The sequence below is a fragment of the Myxocyprinus asiaticus genome, chromosome 15, assembly GCF_019703515.2.
Source record: "Myxocyprinus asiaticus isolate MX2 ecotype Aquarium Trade chromosome 15, UBuf_Myxa_2, whole genome shotgun sequence".
NCBI lineage: Eukaryota > Metazoa > Chordata > Actinopteri > Cypriniformes > Catostomidae > Myxocyprinus > Myxocyprinus asiaticus.
The window spans coordinates 28346573-28362526 of NC_059358.1; the positions used below are offsets into that span (position 1 = coordinate 28346573).

At 38.9% G+C, this 15954-nt stretch overlaps 1 protein-coding gene across 2 annotated transcripts; it reads left to right on the forward strand.

The window, feature by feature from the left end:
- Positions 1-285: 285 nt before the first annotated feature.
- Positions 286-15505, forward strand: rasip1 (Ras interacting protein 1). 2 transcript variants are annotated; one of them, XM_051719034.1, is made up of 16 exons: positions 286-601; positions 1665-1827; positions 2435-2886; positions 4012-4272; positions 4646-4875; positions 5904-6062; positions 6541-6745; positions 8350-8648; positions 9872-10033; positions 10666-10706; positions 12723-12877; positions 13382-13494; positions 13640-13928; positions 14085-14248; positions 14516-14657; positions 14742-15505. In XM_051719034.1, the coding sequence occupies exons 2-16, from the start codon at positions 1706-1708 to the stop codon at positions 14918-14920; spliced, it is 2973 nt and encodes a 990-aa protein (XP_051574994.1). In that variant the 5' UTR covers positions 286-601; positions 1665-1705; the 3' UTR covers positions 14921-15505. The 2 variants fall into 2 exon arrangements, with proteins under 2 accessions (XP_051574994.1, XP_051574995.1); XM_051719035.1 differs by having other exon boundaries at positions 1706-1827.
- The last annotated feature ends 449 nt before the right edge of the window (positions 15506-15954 follow it).

The following is a 15954-nucleotide window of genomic DNA, read 5'->3' on the forward strand; positions in this document are numbered from 1 at the left end:
TTAACCCCAAAATTAACAATTCACACATAAATGTCACCTTTATCTCCACTGAGTTCTCTTACTATACAACATTTTTGTATGAATGGCAGAGCACAGCTGATTCTAATTGGGCACACCAGACAGTTTGACTAGTCCTTATTCCATTTCTCTTGGCCTCTTTATATGTAGCAGTGTCACTGACATGTCTGTATGTGAATACTTCATAAACTCTCTCTCTCTCTTTCTCAGGATATAGGTGTTGTCCATTGAGGAGGAAGGAAATTCTGTCATGTAGAACAATGGGCCTGCTACTCTATCAATAGACAGAAAAAGGGGGATAGAAAGAGAGGGAGAATTAGAAAGCAAGAATTAGTGCTAGAGGAGAACAGGGAGAAAATTCTAGATAAAAATGAAAAAGATTTGCTGAAAGCAAATTATTGATGAAAAGAAAAATTCTGGTCAAACAACGCAAGGTCTTAGTCAAAAATGGACTATTTAAACGTACTTACGCTGGAATAAGGAGACACAGGAACTGGTATACATTTTTATTTAATACACTTTACACACAACAACAGCTATCCAGAAGATTTATCATATATAAAGAGGAGGCCAATCACAGTGGGTAAGTCACATTCAAATTATCTGGTGGCGAGAAAAGCCATTTTATCATGCAAAATGTCAGATTTGGTATTCTTAAACTGTAGTCAGCATATAATTCAAACCGTTTCCCAACCAAAAGCTGTACATTTTGTTTCTTGGTAGTTCTGCATACACCATTTACTTTCTAGAATGTGATTAAATCAATTATGGTCAAAGAGTCGACATAATAAATAATGTATAATCCGCTGTTGAGTGAACTTCACTTTTGAGGAATGACAGAGGGCAGATGACCCTTAGGGGGTCTGTCCAGGGATTTTCCCCATCTGTCTGTGAGGATACATGGAGGTGAAGCCCACATTCAGGGTGGAGGACAAAAACTATATGTTATTACATATAACCGATGTTCAATGTTTTTAATCAAAGTACAAAACAGACGATATTCATAGAATGTGGTTTGGCTGTATGGCTGAACTTCAGCGGTGATATTTTCATGTTGGTTGATATCCTTGTCACGGCCTCTTGGCGAAGCCACTTGACTCTTACTTGACTTCCACAAGTTTGCTTAGCTCAGGAGTGACAGTGCCAAACCTCTGCTTTTCATTAGAGATATAGACATGAATGTGAAGTGAATCTTTTTCTCAGAGCCGTAACTATTCACCGCCTGCCCTGTCAACTCTGTGGCATTTCCCACTAGCTGCGTTAATACTCTGTTACTCACAGACTCTTAGATGTAGAGAACAAGAATGTATAACATTGCACGTCCTGATTATTCAACGGGATATTAGCTTTTCCTGCCATTTGTCTACTGATGTCATAAAGTGCCATTCACTCAACTGCTAAAATCTGATTTTGGAAAGGATAAAACCTCAATGACACAAACCAAGGAAAAGAAATCTTTCCTAACTTCAAAAGTCTCGCAAGATGTCTAATATTGTTACCTTATGTCAATTTTATCCAGTTTTTTTTCTCCTTCTTTTCCATCTGTTTTTCTAGAACATTTCCCCCTTTTTCTACCTGAACATCTTAATGTCTTCTTTTGTCAATAGATTTTTGTCATTTTATCTTTCCATTCTTCACACCTGCAGCTGTTCCATCCAATCTTCACCTCCCTTCCTCTCTCAATCAGATGGAGGAGTCTGGTAGCCCCCGATTTAGGAAGCTCCATTTCCCAGTGGGCTTGTGGATAAATTCTCCGCGTAAACACTTTGCCAAGCTAGGAGCCCGCTGGCCCAGTGCTGCCTCGGTCAAGTCAGTGTTCTGAACTTTCCCTTGCTTTATTAAATAATTTCTCTGTCCCTATAGGCCCCACTGTACAGTAACAATTTCTCAGTATTGACTGCATAAGTACTGTAAAAGACATTTCTACATCCAAGTTTGTAAAGATTTGCATGCATATCATTAATATTAAAGATTTTGCCAACTAATTCATAAATTTAGCAGAAAAACATGAATACGCTGGACTAATGTTCTTCTGTCATGTTGAGCTACAAAGGATTATCCAGCTCTTAAAGGGATAGTTCACCCACAAATGAAAATTCTGTCATTTATTCATGCTCCCAACGGAACACATAAGTAATGTTAGGCAGAATGACAGCCTCAGTCACCATTCACTTTCATTGTATGGAAAAAAGTGGCAGTGAAAGTGAATGGTGACTGAGGCTTACATTTTGCCTGGGATCTCTTTTTGTGTTCTGTGGAAGTGAAAAAATCCTTTGGGTTTGGAATAACATTAGAGTAAATGATGAGAACATTTCTATGTTTGGGTGGACTATCCCTTTAAGTGTAGGCAACTTTGATTGATATGTGTGATATATGATTTGTCTATCACCTCCTTTCTGTTTTTATTTTTTATTAGGTCCACAACTAGTTCAGATGCTGCTTCCCTGCATGAGGCCCCATCATCCATCCCTCCTTCCTCTCTCTCTCACTCCACCCCTTCTCTAGCCCCACCCTCTCCATCCCCTTCTCCAGCCTTCCTCCGTCCCCGCCCAGCCAATCAGCAGTCCCGTGCCAAACGGCTGTCCCACCTCTTCCTGAGAGGCCGATCCAATAGCGACCGAGACCGTGGCATTGGAGAACGTGAGAGGGAAATATGGGCACATTCTGCCGCCCCCTCATCACATCACTACCTGCCTCCTGCTTCCTCTAATGCCCCTGGGCTGGTCAAGATCTATGGAGATGCCCTGTCCAGTGGGGCTAACTATCGCAGCCTGCTGGCAAACATTCACTCCACTGCTCGCCAGCTAATTCAGCAGGTCATCAACCGCTACACTGAAAGAGAGAGAGAGAATGAGAGTGAAGACACAGGTATTGATTCCCTGTAGTGGAAGGATTTTGATTAGATGTTTAAAGGGATCATGTGTAAATTTGTTAAAATACACACATCACATAAAATGATACATTAACAAGTTTACCTCAGTAGTTTAAAGGGATAGTTTACCCAAAAATGAAAATTCTTTCATTATTTACTAACCTTCATCCATTTTAAACCAGCATACTGTTATTTTTTTCAGTAGAACACAAAGGAGAAATTTCGAAGAATGTTTACTCGGCTCTTTTCCATACAACAGTGACCTGAAGACAAAAAAGCCTCATAAAGTCACCTTTAAAGTAGTCCATACGACTATACGTTTTTAAAGCCATACGATGACTTTGTGTGAGGAAAAGAGTGAACTTTCAGTTTTTATTCAGTGATAATCTTCCATAATCTTCCCTTTCACCGAAGTGCTGAAATCTCATTCATGATTATGTTCAGATTCAAAATTCATCATTCAAACCAATGTTGTAACCAAATGTAATGTGCGACCTCGAAAATGCAGGATGAGATTTGAGAGCTGCAGTAAAGGGGAAGGTTTTCCAGTAATGACGACTTAAATTTTGGTCTTTTCTCACATAAAGCTATCATATGGCTTTAGAATATTGTGTGTGTGAGTCACATGGACTACTTACAGTATATGGTGTTTTTATGCCAGGTCATTTTTTGGAGCTTGTTAGCTGTGATCAATCAAAATGTCTGTGGGTGGAAAACATCTTAAGTGTGAAAAAGTGTGAAGATTCTTCTGAAATTCTCAATTTGTGTTACATGGAAAAAAATAACAGCATACAGGCTTGGATTTACATGGGGTGATTAATTAATGACAGAATTTTCATTTTGGGGTGAACTATTCAATTAAATGAGTCTACATGTGGGATTTACCCAACTCTGTCTGATCCCATTCTTGTATTTAAATTTCAGTGCCTTTAAACTTTAAATACTGCACTAAAAGCTACCCAAAACTAATGAAAAATGAAACTTGGAAAAGCTATAGAATCTAGTGTTTAAGTAGTGCATTTTGAGTGGAGACATCACAGATCAAAAGTTGGAAATCAGGCTTTACCTGCTCATTGTATCAATCCCTTCTGAATCTCCCAACTTCCTGTTCACCTGGTCAGCTCTCCAGAAATATTCCCCCGAGGACTTCCTGTTATGTGATGTCATTGGAAAGCCCATTCAGCAGCCAGATGGAGCCATTAAATGGGAAACAGAGTGCCGAAGGAGTGTTGCATCCTGGGAATGCCCCTTACAGCTAGTGGATATGTGGAGACCAAAGGATGGTTATGAACGACGGTTCGAGATCCAGTGCCTTGAGGAATATGAGAGGGAGGAGAAAGAGAAGGAGAAAGAGAGAGAAAGGGATGGAGAGAGCTATCAAGGTTAGAATGCAAAAATAATGATCGCCTTCAAACTGGTTTCCCGAACACTCCTCCCGTCTGTTATTGGTCAGTCAAAAAAATGAAAGTCCTGCTCTAAACTTACACCACTGGTTGAGGCAATGTTGCTATGTTGGACTGGTTGAGTTGCACAAACAAACAAAGCAATGGTTTTACGTTGCTACATAGCCACATTGTTCACACATTGTTTGGCAGGAATCAATCTGAAAATGTCTTTTTGTTGTCATTTTAAGTAATTGCTTATTTTAACATATGTACAGTTACACACTTCTGCTTTAACGTGTGGTAGTATTGCAAGTGTAATAGCCAGAGTGACAATTAATTTGTGGGAAAACACTTACTATTGTGGTAACAGGAGTGCGTTGGAGGCGGAGTCGCATGGCCTCTGGGGGTGGTCCAGAGGAAGAACGAGGTCATCGGGGGAGGAACACTGAACTTAGGAGGAGCATCAGTGATATGAACCTGAGTCTAAGACGTCGCCAAGGCAACAATGCTACTAATGACCCTCGGTGTACGGGCAATGCCCCAAACAATGGACAGGATAGGAAGAATATAGTGAGCATGATAGCAAATGAACCAGGAGAGGTAAAATAATGAAGCAGACAGACTCTGGCAAGCCTTTGCTAAACATTTCAACCTCAATGGTGTAAAATGGTATTGATTATTAAATTTAATAGGGGAGACCGGGGCTAGTTGTCACACTTTTTACTCCAGTGAATATTTCTCAGGGTATAGTTTTATTTTTGTCAATTTCTCTATGCATATATTGGCTACAATAAAGCTATTAAACATTTCCCCCATTATTGTCCCAGAAAAATAAAGAGTTAATTGAACACATTGACAATTTGTGACAACATGCCCCATGATATGGGTTAAGCTGTTAAAATGGAACCTGCCATTAAACAGCTTACTATAGTTTTATCTGCTAAATTCAAACAGTAAAAGAACTATAAAACACAAAACCTTTCATGAAACAGCAGAAATGTAATGGGTAACATACAAAAAGAAAACAAATATTGTAATATTGTAATTTTACAAATGTATAAGTTTTATGATGATAATTTATTATATTTATTATTATAAAAATGTATAGTTATGTTACATGTGACAACTTGCCCTGACCTAACATTTATAAAAAAATACTCTTTTCTTGAGAACACAGTTCAACCTTTCGGTTCAGTTGTACCTTCATGATAATTTTGACCCTTGCCTAAATGTACACTAGTGTGTTTTTTAGGGTTCCTTGTTATTAGAGTACTTGTTTACCCAACAACATATACTTTAGTTTGGACGATAGAATTCACAAAATTGATTTTAATTTTAGACCATTTTGAACTACGTGTTTGAAAATCAACATTCAAAACCACTGCAATTACACACATTTGTGTAACTGGACTTTTGACTTCAAAACTGATATTTTTTATGTAGACCTTGTGACAATTTCCCTGTGAGACAACTAGCCATGGTCACCCCTTTACCTCTTACAGAGAATCTTAAAAAAACATAAAAAGTCAATTTGATATGTTTGTGCCACAATTAATGCATGAAATCTAAACAAGCCACACAGCTGATTCAAATATCCATTCTCAGTTTTCTCTTCCCTGATTCTCAAGGTCACTAGGTCAAGAGGCGGAGGTGAGGCAGACAAACGCACTCGGGCAGTAGAGGAAGAGAGAGACACCTGTGACCTGGAAGTGATGTCGCAGAGTCTGATCCTTCCGCCAACGGATCGCCCATACTTCCTGTTACTGCAAGGCTATGACCAGAGCAAGGCCAGACATGCATCATCTCACTTATCGTACAGCCATCCCATGACCTCATACCTGTATTCCTCGAATCACTACATACCATCAATGCTTTCATACTTTTGAGTGGAATGGCTATTGAACGCACAGCACAAAACAACCATACAGAAGCTCTCTATACACACACGGGCCGGACAATACCAACACAAACATGCTGTGTCTACATCTTCATCTTGGCACAATGATCTCACACAAGCGCACATTGTTGAAAACTGTAACACTCCTTATTCCTTATCGTCTGTGTATTTTTGTACAATTTAAGATTGCACAGATTGTAATAAAGACCACAATGAAGATGATAACAGTTTTTTTCCACTCTCTCTCTTTCTCTCTCTTGCTGTCTCTTCCCCATTCTCTTTCTTTTTATGCTTCTCTATAAACCTCTCATTAATTCTCCATGCACTTCTCTCTCTCTCTTGCTTGTGTTTTGCTATTATGTGTGCAGGACTTTGTGCTGTACATAATGGTGGGTCACACACATGTTTTTGGGCGGAAGCCAACATTCCGAGAGTGTGAGATGGACAGGGAGAGAGAGAGGAAGGGGAAGAGGCCTCTAAAAGTGGACACTTTCCTCTCAGCCCCCGACCTGCTTGTTCGACACCTCCTAATCAGGAGAGACACAGCTGTCCCTGAGCAACCCCGCGGTCAAGGTATACTAACACATAGACCTCAAAAGTAACATTGAAAACAAGTACAATCCCACAGCTAAAACTAATGCTGTACAGTGTTCTGATTTTTGTTGTGAAATCAGTTCAAGAGCATTGAAAACATTCTATGATGCAGTTGTTCTGATTAGGGTCAAGAATTATACAGTACAGCCAAAGTCTTTTTAGCATGTCAGGTCACTCGGCGGCCACCTTTGGAATGCTTCTGGGCAGCTACTATTTACTTTAATGGGGAAAGACCAAAGATCCATAACGGTTGGTCAAGATTACGATCAAAGAACATATTTCAAATCAGCAGTAAAATCTGACAACCATGGTATCATAAATTGTTCTGCTTTACCTCAGATTACGCTAAAAAACTTAATTTTACAGGCTTGTCTCGCTAATGTGCATGAGTGTTCTCGAGTTGATTGACAGGTGATGTCTGAATCTAAAAGGCGATTGGCTCTTTTACCTGTAAGGCGGTACTTCCTTTCTACATCCGTTGATCATTGGGCATTCTAATTTTTCCCATTTATATCAATAGAAGTGACCCATCTCTGCTAAATAGCCTCTGCTACAGCACAACAGATATAATATAGACTTTGAAAGGATTAGTTCACCCAAAAATCAAAATTCTATCATCATTTACTCACCCTCATGTTGTTCTGAAAATGTATGACTTCTGTCTTCTGCAGAACACAAAAGCAAATAATTTAATTTAATGTTCCTACAATGGCAATAGAGACTCATTTAAAAGCTTAAAAAATCACCCAAAAGTGTCTTAAAAGCAGTCTTAAAAGTGACTAGTGCATTGTATTTCAAGTCTTTCCAATTGTGATGAATGGACTTTAATTTAAGTTGTTATTCTCTCTTAAATAAATTAAATTAAATTAAATTAAATTAAATTAAATTGTAGGCTTTTGACCCGGAACTTTTTCAGTCAAATAACGCGATGCTGTAGCACCATTGAGTGAACTGTTTATTATTATTATTACTATTTTAAAAAGTGTACAGACACTCTCTCTAAACGTGCACAGAGCTGCGGGAGGCGGGAATGCAACTGATGGAACAAGACAGACAGTCTGACTAAGCTGATCCACCAATCAGAACGTTCATATCAGACGTGATGATTGCTAACCAATCATATTTTCAGTTTTAGTAAGGGGGCGGGACATTTCAAGCTTCTAATGCTGATGCAAAAGCATTCCTGGAATAACCATAATTTGCACTGTAAATTTATTTCCCTGCTAAATGTAAAAAAAAAAATTATACAATTAACATTTTTGAAAATACTGCATGTTATTGCACCCGTGCTAGTTTTTGGGGGTGCCCTTCATAAATTCACAGTATGCCCACCTCTTCAGACACTACTACACCACTGGTCATGACGTCATGTCGCAACCTCACTTGCTCTTTTCTCAAAGAACTGCCATTTTTGAAACGGTGCCTCCAAAGAGTTCTTCCAGTGTGGCAGTCTAAAGAACCTCAAATGGTGCCTCTAGTATCTTTTAATTTTTGCAATGAAATGTGCTTTTTGGGTGATCTGAGAATAACCTGGAGGAAAACTGATTATTACCATTATACTTCTGTTTCCCATTCTCCCTCAGCCTTGGCATATCCATTTAGAGGAGGACCTGTCACTCTTAATGGAGCTCCACTGTACAGGGAAGCAGCCCTAAAACCTGGAGACTTACTGGGTCTTGGCAGTCACTTCCTTTTCCTTTATCGTGACCCCCGTGTGACCCCTGCCCCACCCCTGGCGTTACCCCCACCATGGCAAAGTGACATGTCAACTTCCTACAGCCCTAGCAGCGTGACAGATAGACAGGAAATGCTCAGGCAGTATCTGGGGTCTACAGAGTCGCTGCTGAGATTCCACGCCAAACATGCAGATGCCCTGCTGCAGGTAAACACTGATACAATCAAATACTCCTTGAGATATATCTGTCATAAACAAATACTAGTATATACCAGTAAATAAGGGAATTTTATCATGATGATATTCCACAACAGCCGAACAGTAATCTACAACAATTTAAAAATCAGAGTGCAATCACAGTTCAACCACAGATGGCAAGATTTTGGCCTAAATGTTTATAATATGGCCAGCATGCAGCACATGCTTAGTGAGTGCTGCAATGAAATGTAATTTTGGGAAAAAATTATCACTTGTAAACTACAAATATTGCAGTATTTTAAAGGGAAAGTTCACACCAAAATAAAAATTCTGTCATCATCTACTCACCCTGATGTTGTTCCAAATCCACATGTCTTTCTTTCATGGAGCACAAAATGACATGCAAGGCAGAATGTTTGCTTCAGTCACCATTGTTAGCTTCAGTCACTATTCACTTTCATTGCATGGAAAAAAGCTTCAATGAAAGTGAATAGTGACTGAGACTAACATTCTGCTAAACATCTTTTGTGTTACACAGAAGAAAGAAACAAGTATAAGTTATCCATACGATACGGTTTAGTATCAGGTTTATGGTTTAGGTTCAGCATCATTGCACATCTATGAGTTGCATTTTCATTTTCTGTTGTTGATCATCAACCTTTTGGCAACTGTAAAGCATTTGAAAAGGTATTTTTAAAAAATTCAACCCGCGACTCGATCTTTTTAACTCAAATCTGCATTTTCAAAATAGTTCATCTAGGAGTGAAAACCGGGAACCTGGCAACAGTGTCTGGTTTGTGTACAGCACTCTGTGCATGCATCAAGGGCAAGGAAGTGTGTGAATGAGCTTCTCTCATGAAGAGGCCAAGGAGACTGTAAATGTCAAGATTTATTGTGAATACGGACTTACATTTTGGTCAGTTTCCCACCCAAAGCATTTGCATAGTTTCAGAAGACATGGATTGCAATCGAATATGGATTACCTTTATGCTGCCTTTATGTCCTTTTTGGAGCTTGACAGTGTTGGACCATATTGACTTACACTGTATGGACAAAAACTCCTCATACATCCTTCAAAATATCTTCATTGGTGTTCTGCATTAGAAAGAAAGTCTTAAGAGTTTAAGATGAAATGATGGGAAAATTATTATTTTTGGGTGAACTATTCCTTTAAAGTTTGCCATGGCTTTATAATGTTTATTTATTAAAGGTCTTTCGACTATATATTTCAGGAAATTATCTCAAAGAACTCCACCCCAGATTCAGGGGGTGGGGCCTTAGCACCTGCCTATCTTCTGTCACTCATGATTGACTATGCCTCGAAACATCTGGATCCTGCATTGACACCACAACTGCTATTAAAGGCAGCCAATCAGATCAAAGGGATTGTTTGGGTGAGTATCCAAATGTCTAGGTGACATAAAACATCATGATATTCTAAAGTGTAACACTGAAACCTTTATATGGAATAAAGTCAAGCACAAGGTTGGGCGGTTATGTAACAGTACAGTGACAGCCTTTGGAGTGTAAAGGCGATGTTGAACGTGGCTTTTAATAAGCCGTTACTGTTCTTCACACTTTTTCTGCCCTCTTTTGCTCATGTGGGTTTGTTATGTCATAGTTTATGTGTAAACTATGGCATAGATAAAACTGGGCTAAGAGTTAAACACAACAAACACTTGTTATAAATGTAATAAAGGTCATCTGCAGAGAGAGTTTGTGCATTGGCTGTTGAAGCTGTCCAAGAGTGTCTTAAGATGTACTCTCTTTCTCCTCTGTGCACTGTGAAACTGTGGTTGAGGAGCCACAGCTGCAGACACAGATGGGCTAATACTGGAATTTCACCGTAGTTTGTAAACAGAGGTTGACTGATGTCATTTCCACCCATTTGGAAAATATGCTGTCATTGTCCGGACACATCAGCCAAACACACCCGCCCAAGCATTCATCCGAGTCTGCTTTAATCTCTCTCTTTCTCTGTCTGTCCCGTTCTCTCTCTCTCTCTATTCCATTATTAATTTCTCAGGACAAAATTAAAGAGTTCGGTGACAAACATTCAACACAAAAGTAAGAACCTGCACTTCTCTATGCTATACTTCATCTGTATACACTGTTCAAACATTGTTGCTCAGTGACAGATATGGGCTGTAAACAGCAAACACCTCTTACCTTGCCCAGCATTGAGCTCGTATTATTCCATTCTGTTGCTGTCAAATTGTCATGCATGCACATGTCAAATTTATACTGCTTATTAAAACAAAATTATCACAACACACAGTGGTCCCAAAATGTATTTGGACACTTTAACCACACTTAACAATTTTTGAATGTCTTTGTGTTTTATAAACAAAATCAAACCATGTGGCATTTATTGTAAAGAAAGACCGTACAAGCACTCTTTTTAAGAAAAACACAGAATTTCTCAAACAAAAACAAGAATCTCTTACATTTCAAATGGTAAAACAACATTGTTCAAAAAATACAAAAGTATTTGGTCACTTTCTGGTTGTCAAACGTAGTGGAACATTTCCATAGTTAAAGTAATGAACTACACCTCTGGTTACTCTGCTACTGTGTGAATCTTAGGGGGGAAAAACTTCATACATCCACTAATAATGACCTTGTGACCAATTGATTAAAAGTAGTTGCAAAAATCACAAAGAAAATTTAGATCTGAGAAAAGGTCTTTTTTGTTTGTAGAAATCCACTTGGTTTGATATTTTGTTATCTAATGCAATTAAATTTTAAGTGTGGTATGCGAGTAAGTGTGCGAGTAAATACGCTGACTACCACCCCTGGAGTCGTGAGTTCGAATCCAGGGCGTGCTGAGTGACTCCAGCCAGGTCTCTCAAGCAACCAAATTGGCCCGGTTGCTAGGGAGGGTAGAGTCACTTGGGGTAACCTCCTCGTGGTCACTATAATGTGGTTAGCTCTCGGTAGGGCGCGTGGATGCTGCGGAGAATAGCGTGAAGCCTCCACATGCTCTATGTCTCTGTGGTAACGCACTCAACAAGCCACGTGAAAAGATGCGCGGATTGATGGTCTCAGATGCGGAAGCAACTGAGATTCGTCCTCCGCCACCTGGATTGAGATGAGTCACTACGCCACCATGAGGACTTAGAGCACATTGGGAATTGGGCATTCCAAATTGGGAGAAAAAGGGGAGAAAAAAAAGGGTTAGTTCACCCAAAAATGAAAATTCTCTCACCATTTACACACCCTCATGCATTTCTGTCTTCTGCAAAACACAAACAAAGATTTTTAAAAGAGTATTTCAGCTCTATTGGTCCTCACAATGCTAGTGAATGGTGACCAGAATGTTGAAGGTCCAAAATGGAAATAAAGACAGTAAAGTAATCCATATGACTCTAGTGGTTACATCCATATCTTCTGAAGCTATATGATAAGTGTGGGTGAGAAACAGATCCATGGTTAATGGATTTTTGTTTTTTACTGAAAATGCACACTTTCACTTTAACATTCTGGTGTGGAAGTGACTTTCTCTTTCACATTCAGCTAATTACTTATTGGGGCTGGTCAAAGGTGGAAATGTATAGTAAAAAAAGGACTTAAATATTGATCTGTTTCTCATCCATACCTATCATATTGCTTCTGAAGACATGGATTTAACCACTGAAGTAGTATGGATTAATTTTATGCTGCCTTTATGTCCTTTTTGGACCTTCTGAGTTCTGGTCACCATTCACTTGCATTATGAGGACTCTATATAATATTCTTCTAAAAATCTTTGTTTGTGTTCTTCAGAAGAAAGAAAGTTATACATATCTGGGATGGCATGTGTGTGAGTAAATGATGAGAGAATTTTACATTTTTGGGTGAACTTTAAGTGCCCAAAAGAGTACAAACACTTTTTGGGGTCACTGTAAATTAGACATTTGCCTCTGGGTGTTTTAAAAAGGAGTGCAGCAGAATTTAAACAATTATCCTGAGATTATTAGCCACACCATATCAAAAATTTTAACAAACATACTACATACAGTACAGTATATAGACAAATTATGTGTGTGTTAATTTGGTGCTCCAAGTTGAGGTTTTTATAGTGGTTTTGTTATGTGTTTCCAGTTCAGCAGAGGTTGAGGTTGAACTTCCTCCACCAAGCATGCAAAAGCTCTCCTCTGACCTTCGGCCTCTCATGTTCTGGATGTCCAATGCCACTGAGCTCCTAAACTTCTTCCAGGTCAAAGTCGAAGCCCTGGAAAAAGAATGGGAATTTGAAGGTTAGAGAGATCAGCAATTACACCATGTTTTTTCTAAATAAAAAACACTTACAATGTTACATAACATGCCATATCTCCTTTGGACGTGTTATGTCTTTTGTTCACCTAAATCAGTTTCCTCTCATCTCTTATTATGCCACCTTGTCCTTTTTGGTCAATCTGCTAGTCTAAGCAAACTTCAATATTATGTTTTGTGGAAAAAGCCTGAACATTTTAAATTGAGTTACAATAAGAATATGTTCTACATACTGCCATATGAGTGATACATTTCAAATATGAGCAGTTCATGGTCATGGAATGTACATAGTCACAATATTTATGTCAGAACTTACTTGTAATTTAATGTTTAGTTTATGGCATCTCTTTGGTTTTGGGATAAAATGAGAGGGAGTAAATGAGAACAATATTTTACAGTATGGACATTTTGTGTTATAAATGGTGAGTTTGGTCATTAAACAAAGAGTCCACCTGTTGCTTTGTGTTTCATCTCATCATAACCTGTAGCTCCAGGTGACCCTGTTCTGTCAGCTGACATGGACACCTGTTCTGAGGCACTGGCACAGCTGGATGATGTCATAATGCACACCTTTCAGCAGTGTGTTTACCATCTGACCAAGGTGAGAGAATAAGCATTAGTACTGCTTGAATGGAATTTATCATAAGTACATAGCACCTACTCATGTTTTGGTTAGTGCAAAACATTTATTGATGCATTTATAACTCATTCTATTCAAGTTTTTCTCTTCCTCTGTGCTCTTGCAGACCTTATACTCCCTGCTCCCTGCATTGTTAGACACTAACCCATTCTCCAGCGAGGAGAAGAAGAAAGGAAAAGCAGGAGCTAAAGACAGAGCAGATAGTGGAGGTGAGGGAGATGAGGAAGAGGACGTCTCCACTCTACCTCCCACTGTAGCTGGACTGGTGGAAGTGTATCGGTGCTCTCTGCAGCTTTCCCGGGAAGCTTGCCTCTCTCCACCTTTAACCTCCCAGACGTTTGGCTACCTCTTCTTTTTCACAAACACGTCTCTTCTCAACACACTCTTGGAGAGAGGTTAGAAATAATATCCAGTCTTTAATAAACAGTGTTGTGTTTGTGCTTGGTTTGGAACAGTGATGACAGCAGTTAACCATTCTGACTCAAGGAGGACAAGCTGGAAAGAATAGGAGTTTGATATTGAAAATTATTCATTTGTTCCTTTTCATACAGATAGTCTGTTCTCTTGGTCTCGTGCGGTTCAAATTCGAACCAATCTGGACCTGGTCCTAGACTGGCTACAAGGAGCAGGCCTTGGAGATATTGCCTCCGAGTTTCTAAAGAAGCTATCGGTTACTGTCAACTTCCTGTGCGTACCTAAGACCCGCCTCATTCAGGTGAGAGTTTGAGAGTACACTAACCACTCCCCCTCATGTCATTTTAAACATGTATGACTTACTTTCTTCCGTGGAACGCAAAAGGAGATATTACCCGGAATGTTAGGGACTGACAACCTCATTTTCATTGTTGGGTGAACCATCCCTTTATACTTTAGCCATTCATGGAATATGTATAGAAGTAAAGGAGTTCCCTTTCACCTGTATATCTTAATAATTTAGTCGAAATTTTGTTGTTAATGATCAAAATTCACTCTATTCCATCAGTCTTCCTGGTCCAGTTTACAAGAAGAACATTCCTTGCTAAGTTCTTCCCAGCTTCACCATCTTCTCACTCACTATAAGCTTGGACCAGCGAGAGCCCCACCTTCCTCATGGGCTCCACCTCCCGGTACCGAACTTGGAGGTGGTGAGTAACAAGAAGACTATTCTTAAGACTATTCTTTATTTCACATTAACTTTACATCAATAACATTATTCTTTGTTGTCAAAGATATTTTCGAGAGTTTCTTGGACCATCCTCCTCTCATCCTGCCCAATGAGACACCCCGCCTGGACCTGAGTCAGCCAATCCCAAGCCCTGAGCTACAAAAGGAAGTGACTCGTTTGCGAACGTTCCTGTGGGGGCTGGACCAGGATGAACTACCAGCTAATCAGCGGACTAGACTGTAACATTAATTGTTTTGGCCATAATGAGATCTATAGCAGTGATTAGCCTTTAAATACTAGTATATAAGGGCCTGTTTATATAGAATTCATTTCAGGTGCCATTCCTCCTCTTTATGCTTATCTAGGACATCTGTTAGATTTAAATACATAATCATGTTATACATTGGCTTAATAATAAATCTGTACAATTCATTGCCTTTTAGTTATCTTAAATAGCTGCTTGAGAAGTAAGAGAAAGACAGGAATGTGCTTTTGGGGCCCTCAAAGAAATATTCGCACAAAAAACCATAGGTCATCATACCAATATTATAAAAAGAATGGAAGAAAACTTGATTTTATAGGAGCTTCATTGCCTGGTTGCAATGATAAATGCCAACCTATAATTTTAAAACATTGTCTTCAAATGTGCTTTTACAGTAGGCTTTAATTGATAGATATTATCTAAATACAACACAACCATAATCAATTTAAACTGTTTATATGATCAGGTAAATTAGTTGTATTAATAACACCTTAAAAAAATGCATTGACCTCTTCCATTGTAATGTATTTTCACATAATCTGTATTAAACAAACAAACAAAAGTTACATGTAATGACCTGAGTTTTTCGTTAATGTATTCTCAATATAATCTTTGATTTTGCAGCTCCTGGCAAATATTACTTTTAGGAAAAGAAGGCAGACGTCTGTTAAAAGAATATTCCAGGTTCAATATACAGTACTGTGCAAAAGATTTTTCACCAAAACATTTGTCTTAAGATGGTTATTTATATCTTCAACTTTAGTGTGTCAATAGGAAATATAAATGTTACATTCCCAAACATTACTTTTGCAAACAGAAAAGATTAGAACAGAAGAACAGGGAGCCCTGCAACAGATGTCATGGCCCCCACAGAGCCCCCCACTGAACATCGGGTCAGTCTGAGATTACATAAAGAGACAGAAGCAATTGAGACAGCCTAAATAGATAAAAGGACTGTGGCGAATTCTCCAAGAAGCTTGGAACATCCTATCTGCCAACAACCAAGAAAAACTGT